The 18,569-nt window shown below is 41.3% G+C and overlaps 2 protein-coding genes across 2 annotated transcripts; one reads left to right on the top strand and one right to left on the bottom strand.

Annotated features, from left to right (window-relative positions):
• Window positions 1-2,343: 2,343 nt before the first annotated feature.
• mmadhca (metabolism of cobalamin associated Da) lies at window positions 2,344-7,456 on the top strand. The gene is made up of 8 exons (XM_030753883.1): window positions 2,344-2,437; window positions 2,871-2,913; window positions 4,496-4,637; window positions 4,752-4,969; window positions 5,143-5,248; window positions 6,233-6,354; window positions 6,432-6,518; window positions 6,660-7,456. Exons 2-8 carry the CDS (start codon window positions 2,905-2,907, stop codon window positions 6,876-6,878), a joined length of 903 nt encoding a protein of 300 aa, XP_030609743.1. The 5' UTR covers window positions 2,344-2,437; window positions 2,871-2,904; the 3' UTR covers window positions 6,879-7,456.
• On the bottom strand, window positions 7,352-16,838 carry lypd6 (LY6/PLAUR domain containing 6). The gene is made up of 5 exons (XM_030753893.1): window positions 16,787-16,838; window positions 11,126-11,275; window positions 8,722-8,820; window positions 8,009-8,139; window positions 7,352-7,938 (listed from the first exon to the last, which is right to left on the bottom strand). The coding sequence occupies exons 2-5, from the start codon at window positions 11,241-11,243 to the stop codon at window positions 7,747-7,749; spliced, it is 540 nt and encodes a 179-aa protein (XP_030609753.1). The 5' UTR covers window positions 11,244-11,275; window positions 16,787-16,838; the 3' UTR covers window positions 7,352-7,746.
• Window positions 16,839-18,569: the final 1,731 nt, after the last annotated feature.

Raw genomic sequence — 18,569 nt, forward strand, 5'->3', positions numbered from 1 at the left:
TCACATTACAAGGTGGAGTAGAGCAGTGCTGCTGTCATAATGGCTGCTTTGGTAATGTTCACTGATGATTTGCTGCCATCTTGTGTTGAGATTTGAAACAGCTCAGGTTAATTTCTCACGATGATGATTTGCAAAATTTCCACTTTTGCGTTACATCAAACAAAATCCAGGCTGAATTTGTTATTAGATCGGCAAGTATGGAACGCTGTAGGCTGCAAAGAAAATGATTTATCTGGATGGGATATGGAATATGAATAAATGTAGGTTAATTTCAAGATTTTACAATGGTATCTCCATTTTTGGAAGTTCATGTTGACTATAGAGATATTTTTACGTAATAAAAAGGTGTTGCAGTATTCATAGATGATTAGATTTGTTTGAGGACTCATTAAGTGGCATCACACACGTAATTTCCTGCATTTTGATGCAATGCCATTCTACTTACAGTGGAAATCCATCCATCCATCCATTTTCTTCTGCTTATCCGGGGATGGGTCGCTGGGCCAACAGCCTAAGCAGAGAAGCCCAGACCTATCTTTCCCCAGCCACCTCCTCCAGTTCATCCAGGGGGACCCCAAAGCATTCCCAGGACAGTCGAGAGATATAATCTCTCCAGTGTGTCCTGGGTCTGCCCCGAGCCTGGTAGGACCACATCATCGGCAAAAAGCAGAGATGAGATTCTGAGGCAGAAGCCTTCCGCCACTTGGCTACACATACACACAAATTCTGTCCATAAAAATTATGAACAGAATCGGTGACAAAGGACAGCCCTGATGAAGTCCAAAACCCACAGTAAACGAGTCCAGCTTATTGTCGGCAATACGGATCAAGCTCTCACTGCAGTTGTACAGGGACTGAATGGCCCACAACAACGGGCCAGGGACCAAATACTCCCGCAGAACCCCCCACAGGATACCCAGAGGGATGTGGTCGAATGGCTTCTCCAAGTCCACAAACCACATGCAGACTGGACGGACAAACTACTTGAATATCCTTGAAAGGATGAAGAGCTGGTTCAGTGTTTCGCGACCAGGACAAAAATGACATTGTTCCTCTTCAATCCAAGTTTCGACTAACAGACTCCTCCTTTCCAGCACCCTGGCATAGACCTTACCAGGGAGGCTGAGGAGCGTGATCCCCCGATAATTGGAGCACACCCTCTGGTTTCTCTTCTTAGAGATGGGGACCACCACCCTGGTCTACAAATCCAGTGGCACTGCCCCAGATCTCCACGCGATGTTGCAGAAGCATGTCAACCACGGCAGCCCTACAACATCCAGAGCCTTCAGGAACTCAGGGCAAATCTCGTCCACCCCAGGGGCCCTGCCACCAAGGAGTTGTTTAACCACCTCAGTGACCTCACCCCCAGTAATGGACGAGTCATCCCCCTCATCCCCAGACTCTGCTTCCACTACAGAAGGTGTGTCAGTGGGATTAAGGAGGTCCTCGAAGTATTCCTTCCACCGCCTGACTATAGCCTCAGTTGAAGTCAGCAGCGTCCCACTCACACTATAGACCGTGTGACATTCCATGTGCCAATAGCCAGTCTCGATAGCCAGGGATCGGGCCGCCAGGACCTCTGCCCTTGGCCACTGCCCGACACACATTGCACCTGACCCCCACGACACCTCCTGCAGGTGGTGGACCCACAGGAAAGCAGGCTGCCTCTTCGGGCTGTGCCCGGCTGGGCACCACAGGCTAATGCCACCAGATGCTCTCCCATGAGCTCTCTCCTCAGGCCTGGCTCCATGGTGGGGCCCCAGTAACCCTATCCCAGGCAAGGTAAACAGTTCCTTTGGTGACTCTTCCATAAGGGTCTTTGGAAATGTCCATTTATATGAAATACAGTGGAAATGTCCATTTATTTAAAGGCAACCACAAGAAGATACCAGGTGATAACTGAAAATATATAGTCATGCAGCAATGCTCTCTGGCATTTCATGGCACATTCAAATAGTTATTCTCAACTTTTGATTTAATATTATTAATTCCCAGTTAACACAGATACAGGCAAGATTCCACTCTTCTGTCTTCTTTTGTGTTTGCCAGGGTCTAGACCTGAAAGTCATAGTGTAACAAGTTTAGAAAATGCACTCAGCAAGGCTGAGATGGGGACAAAGAAAGAAAAATGGAAATTCAACTTAATCAGATAAAAATGGGTAATGCAATTTTTTTTGTATTAACAGGCTTTAAATCTGTAGCAGAATAATAGACAGTGTAGCCTGTGGAACGAATAAGAAGTCCTTAATCCATCAGATAGTGTTCAATAAGACAACTGCAAAGCGTCCAGCAGGCGGAGCTAAATGCAACAAATCTGTACTGCAAGTGCCTAAAAACGTGTGACTGAAGAAGAGGTCCGCTCAGGATTATTTTGACCCTCTTGACTTTCCGTCTATGTTTTGTAAACGCATACGTGCGAGTGGACAGGTAGAGAACAGTACGTACTTTACCTCCTGTAATCCCATCCACACAATAAGTTCGTATTCTTTGTTACTGGCACGAAGGCGTTCGTGGTTTGCTTTTTAACTGTTGTTTATTAAGGTCAGGTGAAGGCAGGAAGAGCTTTAAATTAACTCTGAAAAAGAGAAAGTGCCGAGAGTGGAAATCAGCTGACCTCTCGTAATGGTAGCAGGTGCTAAAGCTAGTTGTTTTGTTAGCTAGCTGTTTGTTGAACTTCACACACTTTGGGAGGCTTTTATTATTAATTTAAGTGTGAAATAAGTGTACTGGTAACATCGGCTTCCGCACGAGGGACGCATGCGACCATTGCATCATCCCAGCAGCGGTAATCAGCTGTTAGCGAGCTCGGGCTGGGCAGAGTTGTTTGGGAATAACAACAGTTTTTCTTCTCTTCGTGTTTCATCAAACAGGCTCCAGGATAAAAGGCGAAGGAGACGAAGCACAATGTCGAGTGTAAGTGAGTCCTCTCCCGTTGCTAATGTTATGGCTGCTGTTTCCTATTTACTCAGGCCAGACTCCATTTTAAAACCGGCCGATTATTAGCAGGCAATATAAAATTCATTATAAAATGAATTTATAGGAGTTCTACATTACATTTAAATTGTGCAATGACAGCATATCAAAAGTTGAAATTAAGTTTTTTTAAAAAATAGTTGATCCATGGTATGCTTGCTAGTCTGCTGATTAATCTCATTCTTTATACACACAATAAGTATTTGACTACTGTAGCTTTGAAAGTTGAATCTTTTTCAGTGTTTTTCTTAATTTATAAATTAGGTTTTCTGCAGCTCTAAAAAGACGCTGCGTTGTTCTTATATTCATTCATAATGCACCAGATGTTTTCTGATGTTTTCTTGGTTAAAATCAGGTTTCAATATGACCAATGGCCTGAAGCAACTGAATTAAGAACAACATGAAATTGAAAGCTGTCTTTATGCAGACAAACGTCATATTTAGTTTGACACACCTTTAAAATTGTCAGATTTCTAGTAAACTTTACTGAAGGCAAAGTCCAGCAGCTGTCCACCTCTCACGTTCTGCTGAGTCTGCATGTATTGTAAAGCTTTAGTTACTAAGCTTTACCTCAGTTGAAGTCAGCAGCGTCCCACCCACACTATAGACCGTGTGACATTCCATGTCCCAATAACCAGTCTCGATAGCCGGGGATCGGTCCATTAGGGCCTCTGCCCAACACACATTGCACCCGACCCCCACGACACCTCCTGCGGGTGGTGGACCTACAGGAAAGCAGGCTGCCTGTGTGGACAGCACGGTGGAGCAGTGGTTAGCACTGACAATTAGAATAACATCTGGAAGGTCTGGGTTCGATTCCACCTTGGTCCAGGCCTCTCCCTCTCTCTGTGTGGAGTTTGCATGCTTGTGTGGGTTTCCTCCGGGTACTCCGGTTTCCTCCCACATTGCAAAGACATGCACTTACTGGGGTTAAGTTAATTGGCTACACTAAATTGCCCATGAATGAGAGCGTGACTGTGAGTGTGAAAGGTTGTTTGTCTCTCTGTGTTAGCCCTGTGACAGGAGGGCGACCTGTTCAGGGTGTACCCTGCCTCTCGCCCTATGTCAGCTGGGATAGGCTCCAGCCCGCTCCCTGAACAGGATGAGCGGAAGCGAATGGATGGATAGTTACTAAGCAGACTTTGATTATTAATATAAAAAAAAAGCTCGTCCAAAACTTCTAATATCACTCAGCATTATTGGGGCCTTCAGAAATGTGCATGTATGCACCCCCGTCTAAACTGTGTGTTGTAAACATCCTGCTCTGCTCTAGGCGATGATTTCCAAAAACATTTAAACCTTTGCCTCATTGCTGAAACTTACTGGATGGAACTGGCTTAGGCTCTTTATTTGCAGAGAACCAAGACTGTCAAGTTGAATAACTGGCCAGCTGGTAGCATCTGCTTTGTTCTAATTAAAGTCCAGCTTCATACACCATAAGTATGAAACTGCAGGTCTGTTCCTGTTTAATGTTTATTCACAATGCATCTGGTTTTTCACACTTGATCTTGTCTGTCTGCAGGTGCTGTGTGGTCGTAGCAGAGCGGTCCTATCTCGTGCTGCCGGCTGTCGAGCTTTGGCTGCTCTCAGGGCTGGAAAAACCAGAACCTTCTCTGCTGCGAGCTCAGATGAGCCTTACATCGCGGTATCACCCACAGACTCAGGTGAGTCTTGTAATAGAGGAAGTCAGACAGCGTTATGATGCAGTTTTCAGTTGTAAACCATTTTGAACCTTTGGCAGCAAACGCCCACAAATCGTCTTTGTCACGTCACTGCAGGCCCAAGGACCGTGTGGCCTGATGAAAACATGGGACCATTTGGACCTCAGGACCAGCGCTTCCAGTTGCCTGGTAACACTGGGTTTGACTGCCACCTGGAAGGAATAGAGGACCAGAAAAAGGCTCCGGTCCACAAGATGGTGCCCGACGTCCTGACGGTTCCCAGCAGCACAGAGAGACACCAGTTCATACTGGCCCAGTTTGTCAATGAGTTCCATGTAAGATTTTTGAATAATCACTTTATCACATTATGGGCTGAACACCGTCAGTTTTTAGGTTTACAGTTCAGAACAGCAGAGAAAACAAATGAACGGGCTCCTGTGGCTCATTGCTCACAGTTCTGTCACTCAGATGCAGACACAGTCTGAGACAGTGTGTGATTGTTTTTCAGGGGAACCTGGGGCCTGTATCCACAAGAGTTAACAAAGCTGAACTGTACTTTAATCAGACCGAAACAGACTGCTCCATAAACTCCTGCCCGGAGCTGTTAAGGAAAGGTAAGGGAAAGTCATCCAGCGTTACCTTTGTTGACTGCAAGTATCTCCGACAATGAACACGTTTGTTGTTTCCACCTGTAGCAGGAACATTTATTTATTTATTTTAGGGCTGCAACTAACGACTATTTTGATAGTCGATTAGTCATCGACTATTGAAACGATTAGTCGACGAATCGGATTACGAATCACGTAATTATGAAATGGCACTTATTTAGCTTTTACATTTAGCATAAGGTTATTTAAAATGTGGTAGTAAACACATACTTGATTCAAAACTTTTAGGTTTGCCGCTGATACAACTTTAACGGTCCATTTTCCAACCATAAAAAATATATAGTACTTTTTCGTCCCTGTAAAACAAAGTTGGCAGTTTCACCAGTATCCCCATCACTAAGCTCACCAGAGATAGACAGACAGGAAGATGTCTCACTACGTTTAAAAAAAAAAAAAAAAAAAAAAATCACAAGTAATAATAAATGACTATTATCAACAATTACATTCCTTGTCAACTATTTTTATTGTCGATTATTGTCGACAGTGTCGACTAATCATTGCAGCCCTAATTTATTTATTTGGCATATTTTGTAAAGTTTTGTGCTTTGTTGGAGGGTGTCGACATAACTGCCTTTTTAGGAGACTGACATGCAATGCACTGGAGAACGTAAACACATGGCATCGCTGTATGATTTTGCGATGTGACAGTTTTATATCACGTAAAAATTTATACCTTTATTATTGTGAACAACAGCCCTAGTTGACTGTGCAGCATTTTCATGTATTAGGTGCTTTTTTTTTTAAGATTAAGAACAGATTGTCACTTAAAAAATGAGACCCCCCCCCCCCCATTTATGATTTCTGTGTGAAGGGCTTGAAATAGATTTTCCAGCAGAATCCAAAGGCTGTGACATTTATGCCCACGCCTGAGCACCTTCCTTCAAGCCCTTTAATTGCCTTTATTAACAAGTGTGTGTCTGTGTGCGTCAGATCTGGAGGACTTGTTCCCTTCAGCCCCCACAGCTTCCATCACAGTGGTGACGGTCACACAGAGGAGCAGTCGGGCAGAGGAGGAGGCAGCGGAGCAGGATGGAGACCAGCTGCTAAACAAAGTAAGTCTCATAATGTTACTTTTTACAGGCTGAAGAGGTTGTAGCCGTCGCTGACTGTGAATTTGTCCTTACTGCAGTTTGTGAGGGGTGCAAAGGAGATGTGTTTCGCTCTGTGGACCGCAGGATACTGGGCAGACTTCATTGACCCAACAACAGGAGAAGCAGTGAGTGGTGATTTCCTGTGCTGGTTATGTTAAGGTCATGAAGCCAGACAATAAATAATGAATACAGAGGAAGTGTTTCGATTCAGTCTGTAGTAGAACAATATTATTTTAATAGTGACGTTTTTCCACTGTCTTCAACAGTTCTTTGCGTCTCCTTTGAGCCGACCCACGCTGCAAACAGAGAAGGAGGTGAGCCATCTGGGCTTTCACATCGAGGCGTCAGGCTCCTGCACGGTCATTCGCCACATCCTGAGGGGAACACCTTTATTCGTGGGGACTGTTTTCACCAACGCACCCGTTCAAAGTGCTGCTATTGCAAGACTACAAGGACTTTCAGATGCACTCAGTGATGAGGAATAAGATTTTTTTTTTTTTTAAATAGAATCTAATTCAAACAGAAGGCTTCTATTTCCGGTTTGAAGAAGCTTCTAACTTTGCCTGCACTAAAGCCGGTTTGTTTGTTTGACTGTAACACAAAGCATCCGTGCAGATGTTGCAGGTGTTGCTGAGGATCAATCTGAGCCTCTACTGCAGACTCCAGTGCTGTGTCTGACTGACAGGAGGGTTACCCTGCAACTGCATCCAGGGACACTTTCACTCAGAGATGCAGTTTCATAATGTGGTTAATCTGTAGAAAATGTTCATATTTTAGAGTTTGATTTGAGTATTTATGAAATGGGACAGATGTTCTACAGCTGCTGGTGCTAGCTAACAAGAAAATCTTCAGGTTCAAACATCTTAACCTGTTAGCCTGTCGTATTCTTTTCACACCAACATGTCCGCTCTTGTTTTTCTCTGATTTGTTGCACACAGTCGAAAGAAATGATCAGATATGATTATAAACAATTTCACAATTTATTCTTGGAACAACCTCAAAATGACGTGGTTAAACAATAACATGGACACACTGCTTATTAAATTATTTTTATGTATTTAAACTTTCTTCTGACTGGCTGCTTTTTGAACAGCAAGTGGGTGGAGCTAGTATTTGAAACTTTGGCCATGTTTAATACGAGCAATGTACAGTGTAAGAGTATAAATACAACAAAAAACATGGAAAAGCTTATTAGGTCCACACTTAAAAAAACGGAAAAGGAGAAAGGAAGATTTGCTGAAAGGATTTTTCAGCCTTTCATATAAAGTTGTCTTAGGAAAGTTTCTGAACCATGCAGCCAACACAAGTCCCAGTTCTGCTGCTCGATGCCAGACAATACGTTCGACTCGATTTTTAAATGAAGTCTCGAACGTGTCCAGCTGTGAAGAACATGAAGATGATGATGATGATGATGTAGCACAGCGCTCTGGAATGAAGGCTCCTGCTTAAACTGACCAGGGGAGAAATGGAGGAGAAAACGGCACTGCTGGCATTTCTGGGCACCAACAGGTTGCAGATGTTCCCCTCACAGCAGGAAGAGCACACCTGAGGGACAAGAGGAAAAAAACCTGTCACTGCTGCTCGGAAGCATCTGAATGCAGAGTTCTCCACGTACCTGGTAGCCGCCATCAGTGACGTCAGCGCAGCCAGTGAACCGACAGTCCTCCAGGGCGGCGCAGCGCTTGGTCACAGATACACTTTCTCCACTGCTGTCCATCATGTGGAATGTGGAGCAGTATTTGGTATCTAGAAGACAGTTAAAATTCCCTTCATACAATGTTATGTGTTAATACTGTTCACAGATTCACAGACAGCTCCAATGTGCTTATATAGAACAGGGGAGGTCTGCCTTTGGTGGGCATTAGAGGTACTGCAGGTAGGCTGCAATAAGTTGACAATATATAAATGAAAAAGTTATTTTTGCTTTCAAATGAGTTTGTTTTGCTTTGTCATCTCACCCCCAATATTCTCTCTCTCTAATATTGTACCTTTCTATATAGAGTGCCCTGAAATGACTGCTTTTGTGTGCTGATGCTATAAAAATCATAAATAATACATATTTTATATATAGTCTTTATAATACATCATTTATAAGACATAAATCTCTTGAGGAATAACACTGCATATCTATTGTGTAGTGCTGCATTCCTTAATCAAATCAGTTTTTTAAATTTTATAACATATGTTTTGTAGCTGTGTGATTTTTTTTTTTTTTTTTATTTCAATAATTTTGTTGTCATTGTTTGGGACCACGTTTCTGAAGGGCAGTCACGTTAACCAGCAGGGAGTATTATTCCACAGCCACAGATGAAGAAAAAGCAGACGTACCCTGTGGGCAGTACACGTCCGGGGCCCAGCGGTTGCAGTCGTAGTTGTCTGCAGCATTTTGGCACGTGAAGCACTTGAATCCACCAGGGTGAGGTGTAGCTGTGGAGACACACAGCTGTGTTCAATCCTGCTGAAGCTTTTGGGAAAGTTCAATTATTGAAGAAGTGGGTTCAGTCGTCCACCTGCATCCCTGGTGTTTGGGCTGTTGCTCTGTTTTTTTTTTTGCCACCTTTGCTCTCCCACACTGTCTCTGTCCTCACTCTGATCCAATGAGCTTGTTGCATTGTCACCAAATGCTTGCCCATAGAGGGTCATTATGACTGTTGGGTTTTCTCTGTAATTATTGGAGGGTCTTTACCTTACAATATAAAGCACCTCAAGGCAAATGTTTACTGAGATTTGGCACTATATAAAATTGAACTGAATTGAATATATCCATATTCAGATAAGTGACAGTTAACCCCCAAAGTGCATGTTTTTTTTTTTTGTTTTTTTTCCTGTGGCCTGTAGTGTTATTTATCCATCTAGAGTATTTTGGTATGAGTTTCCCATTTTGTATAAGAGCTGTGCTGAAGTCTCTTTTCTTAAATCTAGTGAAACTAGACCGCATTGGTCTTGTGACTCTTAAGCACCAAAGGAAAAAAAATGCATAACTTACTAGAAAAAAATGCACCAACTTTGTTGTGGGCAGTTTCATGTAGGAACTATTTTCTGTCACATAGAAGTCACTGTGTTTAGAAAAGGTATTTCTAGTCCCTGACAAATTCTTTAAATCATAAGGATTAAAATAACCTAGTTTTTTTTTCTTTTTTAAAGCTCTAAATGTGAAGGTTTTATGCTTCTCTAGATCTACTGTGATCTGTGATGCACATATAGACTCATATGCACATTTACCCTGATGGCTTATGCAAATTGTACTTCTCTGTCCCTTTTAGGCATGAATTATGAAAACCTGAGTGTTTTTATTCCTCTTTAGGCATGAAAAAAACAATGCATTTGAAATTCTGTTTATGAACCTATTTTTCATGGAGTTACAAACACGTCCACTCAGCTGGACGCCATACATTTGACTTGTGAACCAGAGAAATATGTATCTAACAAACCAATAACAGAAAATGATTTTGCATCCTCAGATCCACTGTCACCGCTGCTAGCATTGACTAATCCTGATCCTGTTAATTACATTCAAATAACAAAAATAACTTCCCATGACTGGCCAATAGGTAGCAGTGTATGTGGTGATGCACAAGCAGCCACTGTGTTGGCTGATACAGTATCCAACTATTATAACAAAACGCATGCATATAGAAGAGAACAACTTTTGAATAACTGTCCACTGTAGTGTCCACCATGCAAGAAAGGGCTATACAGTACATACACTGTCTGTTATACATGACTTTAAATTTAGTATGTATGCGAATAATAAATGCAGACCCAATATTGATAACCCTTCTTTCTTTGATAATTTGTATCTTGTAACTTGCAGAGTCCTCTGACATTAACATCAGCAAATCTGCGCACCAGGAGCTTCATGGCGTGGGTTTCCGTGGCCAAGCAGCTCCTGATGTGTAGGTGGCCCGGTACTTGCGTCCATATTATATGTATACTTGTGATTTCTGAATGTTAAAATAAGAGTTAGGTCCCATAACAATGAGTAAAAGGTGTTTTAAGCTGGGGAAACATGACTGTTAATAGAAATTCTCCTCAGGTCCACTTCTCAGTTGGTTGCCTTTATTTGTGTGAGTCCTGCAGCTCATTTTTGCTCGGGGGCCCCCGGCAGGTCCACGCAAAATGGAAACAGTGCAAACAAGCTCGTGGATGTGAAGCAGCTGGCGAATTGATGATATGACACGTTTCCTTACTGTGACCGGTCAGTCGCCCTCTCGTTTTCTGCTTATTTAACAATTACACTAATTACTGTGATAGATGCTCTTCAAAGATTTATGGATGCTCATCAGTATACTACACGTCTCTGACTCGGTGAGCTGTTTGTTTCTCCCATTGGCTAGAATCATATCTGTGCTGGGAATCAGCAGGGTCAGACAGTTTTCAGTCAGAGGGAAAATCCTGTTCCTTTAAGCAAAGACAGACTGAGAGAATGAAAGCTGCAACACCAGCATGCATGGTTACAACCCTACAAGCCAGACGTGGATGCCAGCTATACTTAGATTTATTTATTCTTTAGTATATTTTAAAAAACTGCTGTTTTGGCACTTGCAATTGGTCTAAATACAAACTTTGTATTGGGTTTAATGTGCACGTGTGTATTTAAATCCTTCCCAATGTACCAGCTCGGTGTGCTAGTACATTAATGTTTAATAACTGGCTATAAAAACACAAAGTACAGTACAGGCCGGTGGGGATGTCATTGTTTTAGTTTGAGTTAGTACTCTTATACTCGTACTTGAGGGGTGCAGCAGAACGATATCCTTCACGGTGAAGTCTCGTGACTGTGCAGTTTTCACCCAGTCGACGATGGCGGTCAGGAGCAGGACCCAGGCCACCGTTGGCCAGGCCTCCATACTTGGACCAGAGTATCTTCATGCACTTCAGCCTGATGAACACGAGGGGAGTAAAATGACAATATTAGTGGATTCTGAACAGGTGATGTGAACAGTCAGTGATCGCAACAGAGTCTGCCTGAGCGTATTACAGATATACTACAGGCTCTTTAATGTAATGATTTTTCATTAAACTACAGTTGCACTCAATTAAACATCAACAAAAGGCTTCAAGTGGCTAATAATAGAAGCAATCAGTCCATGAAAGGGACCACCTGTGTTTGCTTCTCATGCTGTGAGCCTGCTTCATTAACCAAATGTCAAAGGAACCCTGCGAACCAGCTTTAACCCTCAGCACCCTATACACACACACACACACACACACACAAAATATCAACATGAGATATAAGATCATCCTCTCAGCTTTTTTCCAGGTATTTCATCTGGATCTCATACACAGTTAAGAAGATAGCACCTTTGGTCTGAACCCACCCATTTTTCTTATGAGCAAAAAGTCTTGGAACAGATCAGCTTAAACTAGATTAAAGTGAATACGACTCAATATTTAGTTGCAACAACTGCATCAAGCCTGTGACCCACTGACATCAATAATAACTGACTAACGTCACCCCTGAAGGCTGAGTAATATGCCACTCAGTACGCACCGAGTGTGAGAGAAAGCCTGAGCCTGTGGGCCCGAGGTCAGGGTTAAAGAACTCTTGACTCACAGACAGCTTTCCACACACTCGTGGATCTTCCACAGCAGAAGTGCAGCAAATATCACGTGTAAAAAGGCAGCCCATTGAAAAACTGGGTGGGTGACCGATGACTTGCCTGTATTTTCAGTGCTTCAAGCAAAATTAAACATGTTAAAGACTTCTAAGCCATTAACATCTACGCACGCTTACAGATTTATTTACACATTTACAAATCTGATCTCACACACACACACACACGGATCTGAATATGGATCAGGACACACACAGACAAAATACACACATGCAGACTGAGATGCATACACATGTTAGTTTTGCTACAATAACAGCTCCATAGGCCTCCAGCTTGTACTGGAGCAGCTCATAACTAATTGTGAAGTGGCAGGAATGAGATTTAGCACCTCCAAGTCTGAGGCCAGGGACACGTTGCTGTCCAGAGTGGAGGAGTTTAGTCTCCTCGGGTCTTGTTCACAAATAAGGGGAGATGGGAGCGGGAGATGACAGATAGGACTGGAGCTGCGGTGGACGCTGGACTGGTCCGTTGTGATGAAGAGAGCTGAGCGTGAAAGCAAAGCTGTCGATTTACTGATTGATCTACATCCCTACCCTCACCTATGATCACGAGCTCTGGGTAGAGACTGAAAGAACAAGACTGCGGATACAAGGGTCGGAAATGAGCTTTCTCCAAAAGGGTGGCTGGGCTCTCCCTTAAACATAGGATGAGGAGCTCGGTCATTTGGGAGTAGCTCGGAGTAGAACTGCTACTTCTCCACATTGAAAAGGAGCCACTTGGGATTGTTCAGGCATCCGACTAGGATGGTTCCTGGGTTGGTTGTTCTGGCCATGTCCTACCAGGAGGAGGGGGGCCCTGGGGTAGACTCCAGGACCTGTTAGAGAGATCGCATCTCTCGGCTGGCCTGGGAACAGTCTACAGTCATGTGAAGTTATACTTATGCTGCTTTCATGCAGTGTTGGCAGAATGGAAACAGAAAAATACCCCTTAAATCACACTTACATGCACACTACCTGCAAGGTAGTTCAAGTAATCTTGTAGTCACACCATATACAGAGTCAACATTACCCACTTTTTTAAAATTATGTTACAGAGAGACTGAGTGTAACCAAATGAGCTGAACTGGTTACATTAGTGTTAAATTGTTATCTTACTTTGATGAAACTGTCTGAAGTGGTTCACTTGATCTCATTCTGGCACCAGTTTGTCGTTATGTCTGCAGTTCTTTTTACCAACTGGGAGACATGTCAGAGTTCACACGACCCACAGAGAAAGAACACAGATCTGTAACTTCTGTGTTGATGCTTGTGGACATATAATGAGTCAGATGCCATTACATCCACATCTGTGTGGCAGGAACAATAATAATAACATGAGCATCCCATCTTAGCCTTAGCGTTCAGAATATCGGATTTTTAAATCACCAAATATTGTAATCACCAAATCATGACACCCCTATATGTATGTGATTTCATTATACCACTTAAGATAATTGCAATGTTACTGGTAATTTATCTTCCATCTCTCTGGATGAGCATTTGATTCCAGTTCGAACACACACCCAACAAATGCTCTTTCTGGCTTCACTGAGATGTCAATCAATGAATTACACAGCAGATGACCTGGTTTCATCCCTGAACTGAGATCAGCAGACTTGTGTAAGATGAGCTCTGACGCCTGTGACACTATTTCATGTTCTATCCCCAGGCATTGTGCCGGGCTGTGGGGCTGTAAATGCTTGTTTCCTTTGCATTATGCACGCCCCAGTAAAATGGATGCACGTCTTTGCTTTAGCCCAAACACCCATCCCGTACTTCACTGCTCCAAGAACACACTTGTTTTACTTCAAAAGCAAAAACATGATTATAAGACGCCGTGATCAGATCTGGAAGTAAAATAATTTAATTAAAAGGAAGCTTAATAACTGAGCGACTACCCACATTTTCAGGCAAAAATGTTAATTTTCAACGAGTCCAGCTTCTCAAATGTCAAAATGAATGCCTCAGGCTTCAAATAATTAAAGCCTCCTCTCTAGATTTGCATGTCTTTACAGCATGTGAGAAACTAATAAACACACACAAACACAAAAAAGCTCTGTAAACCAGGCTTAATAACAGGATTAATCTAAAAGCTTCAGAGAGGCCTCCCAGTGCATACACTTGCATTCATCGAGCTCCTCAGAGCACGGTGCTACTGTATAGCCCCTAATCATATGCTGTATGCTGAAAGGAAAACTCGAGATTAGGTCTCCAACTTTGAGCTGTCTGACGGATGCCTGGCCTCGCCCGCAGCAAAATCTGGTTTTAGGTCTGAGAGGAGGAGGCAGGCGAGCAGGGAGTACACACAAAGGCTTCCTGTTACAGCTGGAGGGGGATGGAGATCGAGAGGGTTCAATCAGCACTGACCAACTCCTTCGGGTCCCATTAAAAGGCTGCGGAGGGCTAAACGACTCTGATGGAGAGTCTCCCAAGACAACAAGAGGACGAAGTTTACAGATTGTGTAACTTGTGTAAACTGTCAGTTGTTGTACATCTGTGTGCATCCATGCATTACAAAAGACCTGCTCCGATGCAGCTACGTGAGCTAAAGAAGATCACAGGTTACGTTGAAGCTTATTCAAATATATTACTTGACATACAATCATGAAACAAGCAAAAGACCCAAACTGTCCTCTTTGTCCAAAGCTGGTGTGAAGTTCCCGATTAGAGTGACTATTTTTCATGATTCATACTGTATCATTTTTAACAGCTTTATGCTCAAATGCATTTTTTTTTAACCATTTGCTTTGTTTCCTGTTCAATTTGCTCTTAATTTCTGACATAAAACAAAGTAATGTGCAGAAACATGTGCTGACAAATCAGAAGAGAATCTGTGGAGGAGAATTTAGTCCAAGTGAAACACAAGAGGGTTTCACTTAGTATCACAGCTTCATTGTTTTAAAGATAACGATGAATTATATTACTGCAATATTTATAAAACAGTTGAACATGTTGCTTTGATTAAATGATCTACTGTTGTACTGCATCATTTCAAACTGAACATAAATTATCCATATGTTCATTGTATTAGCTTTTTAGATATGTAATTTATTTTATTTTATTATTTTAATCAATTATCTCTTGTAGCTCATTATTTTGACTGCTAATCTATTAATATTAGCTATGTATTGGATATTACTTATATATAGATTTTTTTTCAATTATTTTCAACCACTATTTCAACTTCTAAATTTAGACCCAGGTTAATAATATATAATAGTTTAGCCCATAAATTAAATGTAGCTGTTTATTTTAACCATAACCCATGGTAATGTCTAATTATTAGCCATTATTGCAAGTAGCCAATCATTATAGCCACATTACTTTTATTACATTTAAATTTTTAGCATCTTATTTGTTACTTTTATCCAAATATCATAACTACTATGATTTCTAGTTAACTCCAGCAAACACAAACACACCTGATTTGCCTGCATATTATAAGCTAACTTAAAAATGTAACTTTAACAGTTTCATTTCTTTCAGCTACCTTTTTTTTTTCTAGCCGTTGCTTCTATTTTTCAAACACTGTGATTTCCAAAAATGTCTCTATTATATTTCTGTCCATCTCTACCCTCGGCTGTACCTCTGGTTAGGAAAGGCTGAGCTAATAGAGCTAATTTGCTAAAAGCCACTGACTGACTCTGCAGTCTGGCCTGACAAAAATAGCTGGCTTATTGCTCCAAATTGGTCACGTGTGTCAAAAGAATACTTGATCAACATTTAGACCACCAGGGTTGCCTCTGAAGTTCAGCAGCTCAGCTCTATTGACCAGACACATATGGCAGGGGCTTAACTTCTTTCATTCCACTGATTTTTTTCCCCCCTATCTGTTCTCAGGTCAGAGAGACTTGACTGCATTTGTTTGTGTCTCTTGTCTAATTGGTTGAATGTCCCCCTCCCAAGCATCACCATCAAGGTTTAGCTCGTAAAACATCTGAGGTCTTAATATTTTTAACATGACCAAAGAAAAGGTCACAGCCGACTAAATGAATGGAGCCACTGTAGTTACGAATCACTGCCTACTTGCAGCCAAACTCTAATTTTGTGTATTAGCCGATTCATGATCATCAAACTAATGTGACAAGCAGACATTCCTTACACGCACATGTGACCTGTGTTATGTATAATTTATAATTGGATTATTGGCTCTTATTGGCTCTAAAGCTGGTCCAACTTTAAACTGTAAGGTACTGAAACCAAACTAGAAATGTTGGTTTTAAAACCCCCAAAACAGACACGCTGACAGGGCTTTGTAAGTTCTTAATGTGTTTGAAAATTTTAAATTTTAATCAGAATTTAGCATAAATCTTTGCTTTTGCAACAAGTGAAAGGACAGATTTAGTTGATTCCACTGTGATATTTTAGCAGTCTAACTGCTCATGAAGTTGAAACTGTTCTTTTAAAAACATCCATAATTGTTAATCAAATGTTTTCTAATTTTTTTTCCTATTAGCACACTTGCACTTTACAGTCTAAAAAAAAGGTGGGTTGTATTAACACAAAGTCCCGCACAATAAACACAATAATTACACAGTGCTGGCGTGTGCAATCCCTGTAAACGTGTATGAATTTGATCACGGTGAAAACAACTTCGTGGCTCTCTGTCCAAACCCACCATCTGTCTCCAAAACTATATTTGCTCCTCACTGGTCAATATGACCGCAAACAGGACTGAATCTAAAACACACGAGGGTTTCATTTAGTATCACAGCTTCAATAAATCTGAATGCAACGCTTCTTAATTGCACTGATGCGCAGTGAACCGGCTTAAACAGATACTTTAATGCAACTTACCAGCTCGGTGAGCCCGCGGGACCCTCCGCTCGCTGCGGACGAGCGTCACAAACTAGTGAAGCGCAGCTCCGCGCGGCTGAGGAGGGGAGGAGGCTGCAACGTCACAGACACCGCCACGCCCACAAACAAAATAAATAAAAAGCAAAATTCACTTTTTTTTTTTTTAATGGATTTATATATTGAATACACAGATACACTTGGCAGTGATATTTACTGCTTTCATTATATGATAGTTTTTTTTAATTAACAATCAATTTATTGGAATGTGTTTTTAATTGTCAAAATGCATTACTTTTATTAAAATCTTAATAATATATATCATATTTTTACTAATCATTTTCTTTTAATAAATCACATTTTTAAGATACTGCTGAAGTTAAATTAAAAAATTAGGCTAGCGACATATTTGATTTTTTTTTATAGTTTATTTATGATTTTTTTTATGTAAATATAGATTTAGTCATTCAGATTTAATATTTATATATTTATTCTCTAATGATTATAAGCTACAAAATCCTTAGAATATATAGCCAGGAAAATGGGGAATAGATGCAGTGATTTATTGAAACATGTGAAAGCATACATGGAAACACAGTGTATAAGGCAGAAACAGAGTTTGTGCAGTTCTAATGAGCTTGAAAGTCCATATTTGGTGTGACCGCCTTTTTTCTTCAAGACAGCCTGAACTCTCTGAGGCAGCTTTCTTTTACTTTCTTTTACTAGTCTTCAGGAATAGTTCTCCAGGCTTCTTGAAGGACATTCAAAGCTCTTCTTAGGATGTTTCTGCCATTTGTTCTGTTTTCTGTCAAACTGATCCCGCACTGCTTCAATAACGTTAAGGTCTGGCCTCTGGGGAGGCTGATCCGTGACTGATAGTGTTCCATTGTGTGTTTTTCTATCCAGGGATGCTTTTACTGCAATGGCAGCATGTTTGGGGATCATTGTCACCCTGAAAAATGAAACCACAAACAGGCGCTTTCCAGATGGTGGATCAAAATCTGAAGGTACTTTTTCATGTTCATAATTCCATCTTTTTTGACAACATTCCCAACACTGCTGGCTGAAATGCAGACCCAAACCATGACAGAGCTTCCACCATGTTTTACGGATGGCTGTAAACATTCAGTGTTTTTAAGCCTTCTTATTTTGTCCTCCATTTGTCCAGCGTCTTTAAATGTCTTTAAGGGCACACTGCACACCATGTGCCAAGTTTTCAGCTTATAGCACTTTAGGAATCATCTTGTTGGTGCAAAAACACAGTTTTTGCCTGTCAAACTGTTACCTTTGGCATTTTTTTGTAGATTCAACTAAAGAAATGGGAGCAAATTATAGGCTGCTGGTGACAAAGTGCCTAAAGAGACCATCTAAATTTAGTTCTTTGCTAAGTAGTCTGCTATGCATAGACACAATCCTGGATTATACCTTCACTTAAGTGCCTTTTTCTATGCATGGATGATTCACAGGTCAGTGATGATATTCAGAAAGTCTGGAGATCTATTGCTCAAGACCACTTTAAAAAGTTCAGTTACATGGAAGCAAAATACAAAGAAATGAGGGGTGGTTCAATAATTTAGCATATACCTCATGAGTCCAGTAGAAAGAAAGAGGCAGTATTGCACTTTTTACTTCACTACATTTCTCTGAAAGGTATTATTCTGTGGATTCTAGGCACAGTATTTATTTTTACATTAACCAGTATAAACGCAGAAAGAAGACCAAAAAAAAAAAAGAAGAAGAAGAAAAAAGAATATTTGATCCAGCAGCTCTGTTATGCCATGGAGAG

The sequence above is a fragment of the Archocentrus centrarchus genome, chromosome 2 (assembly GCF_007364275.1).
Source record: "Archocentrus centrarchus isolate MPI-CPG fArcCen1 chromosome 2, fArcCen1, whole genome shotgun sequence".
Classification (NCBI taxonomy): Eukaryota; Metazoa; Chordata; class Actinopteri; order Cichliformes; family Cichlidae; genus Archocentrus; species Archocentrus centrarchus.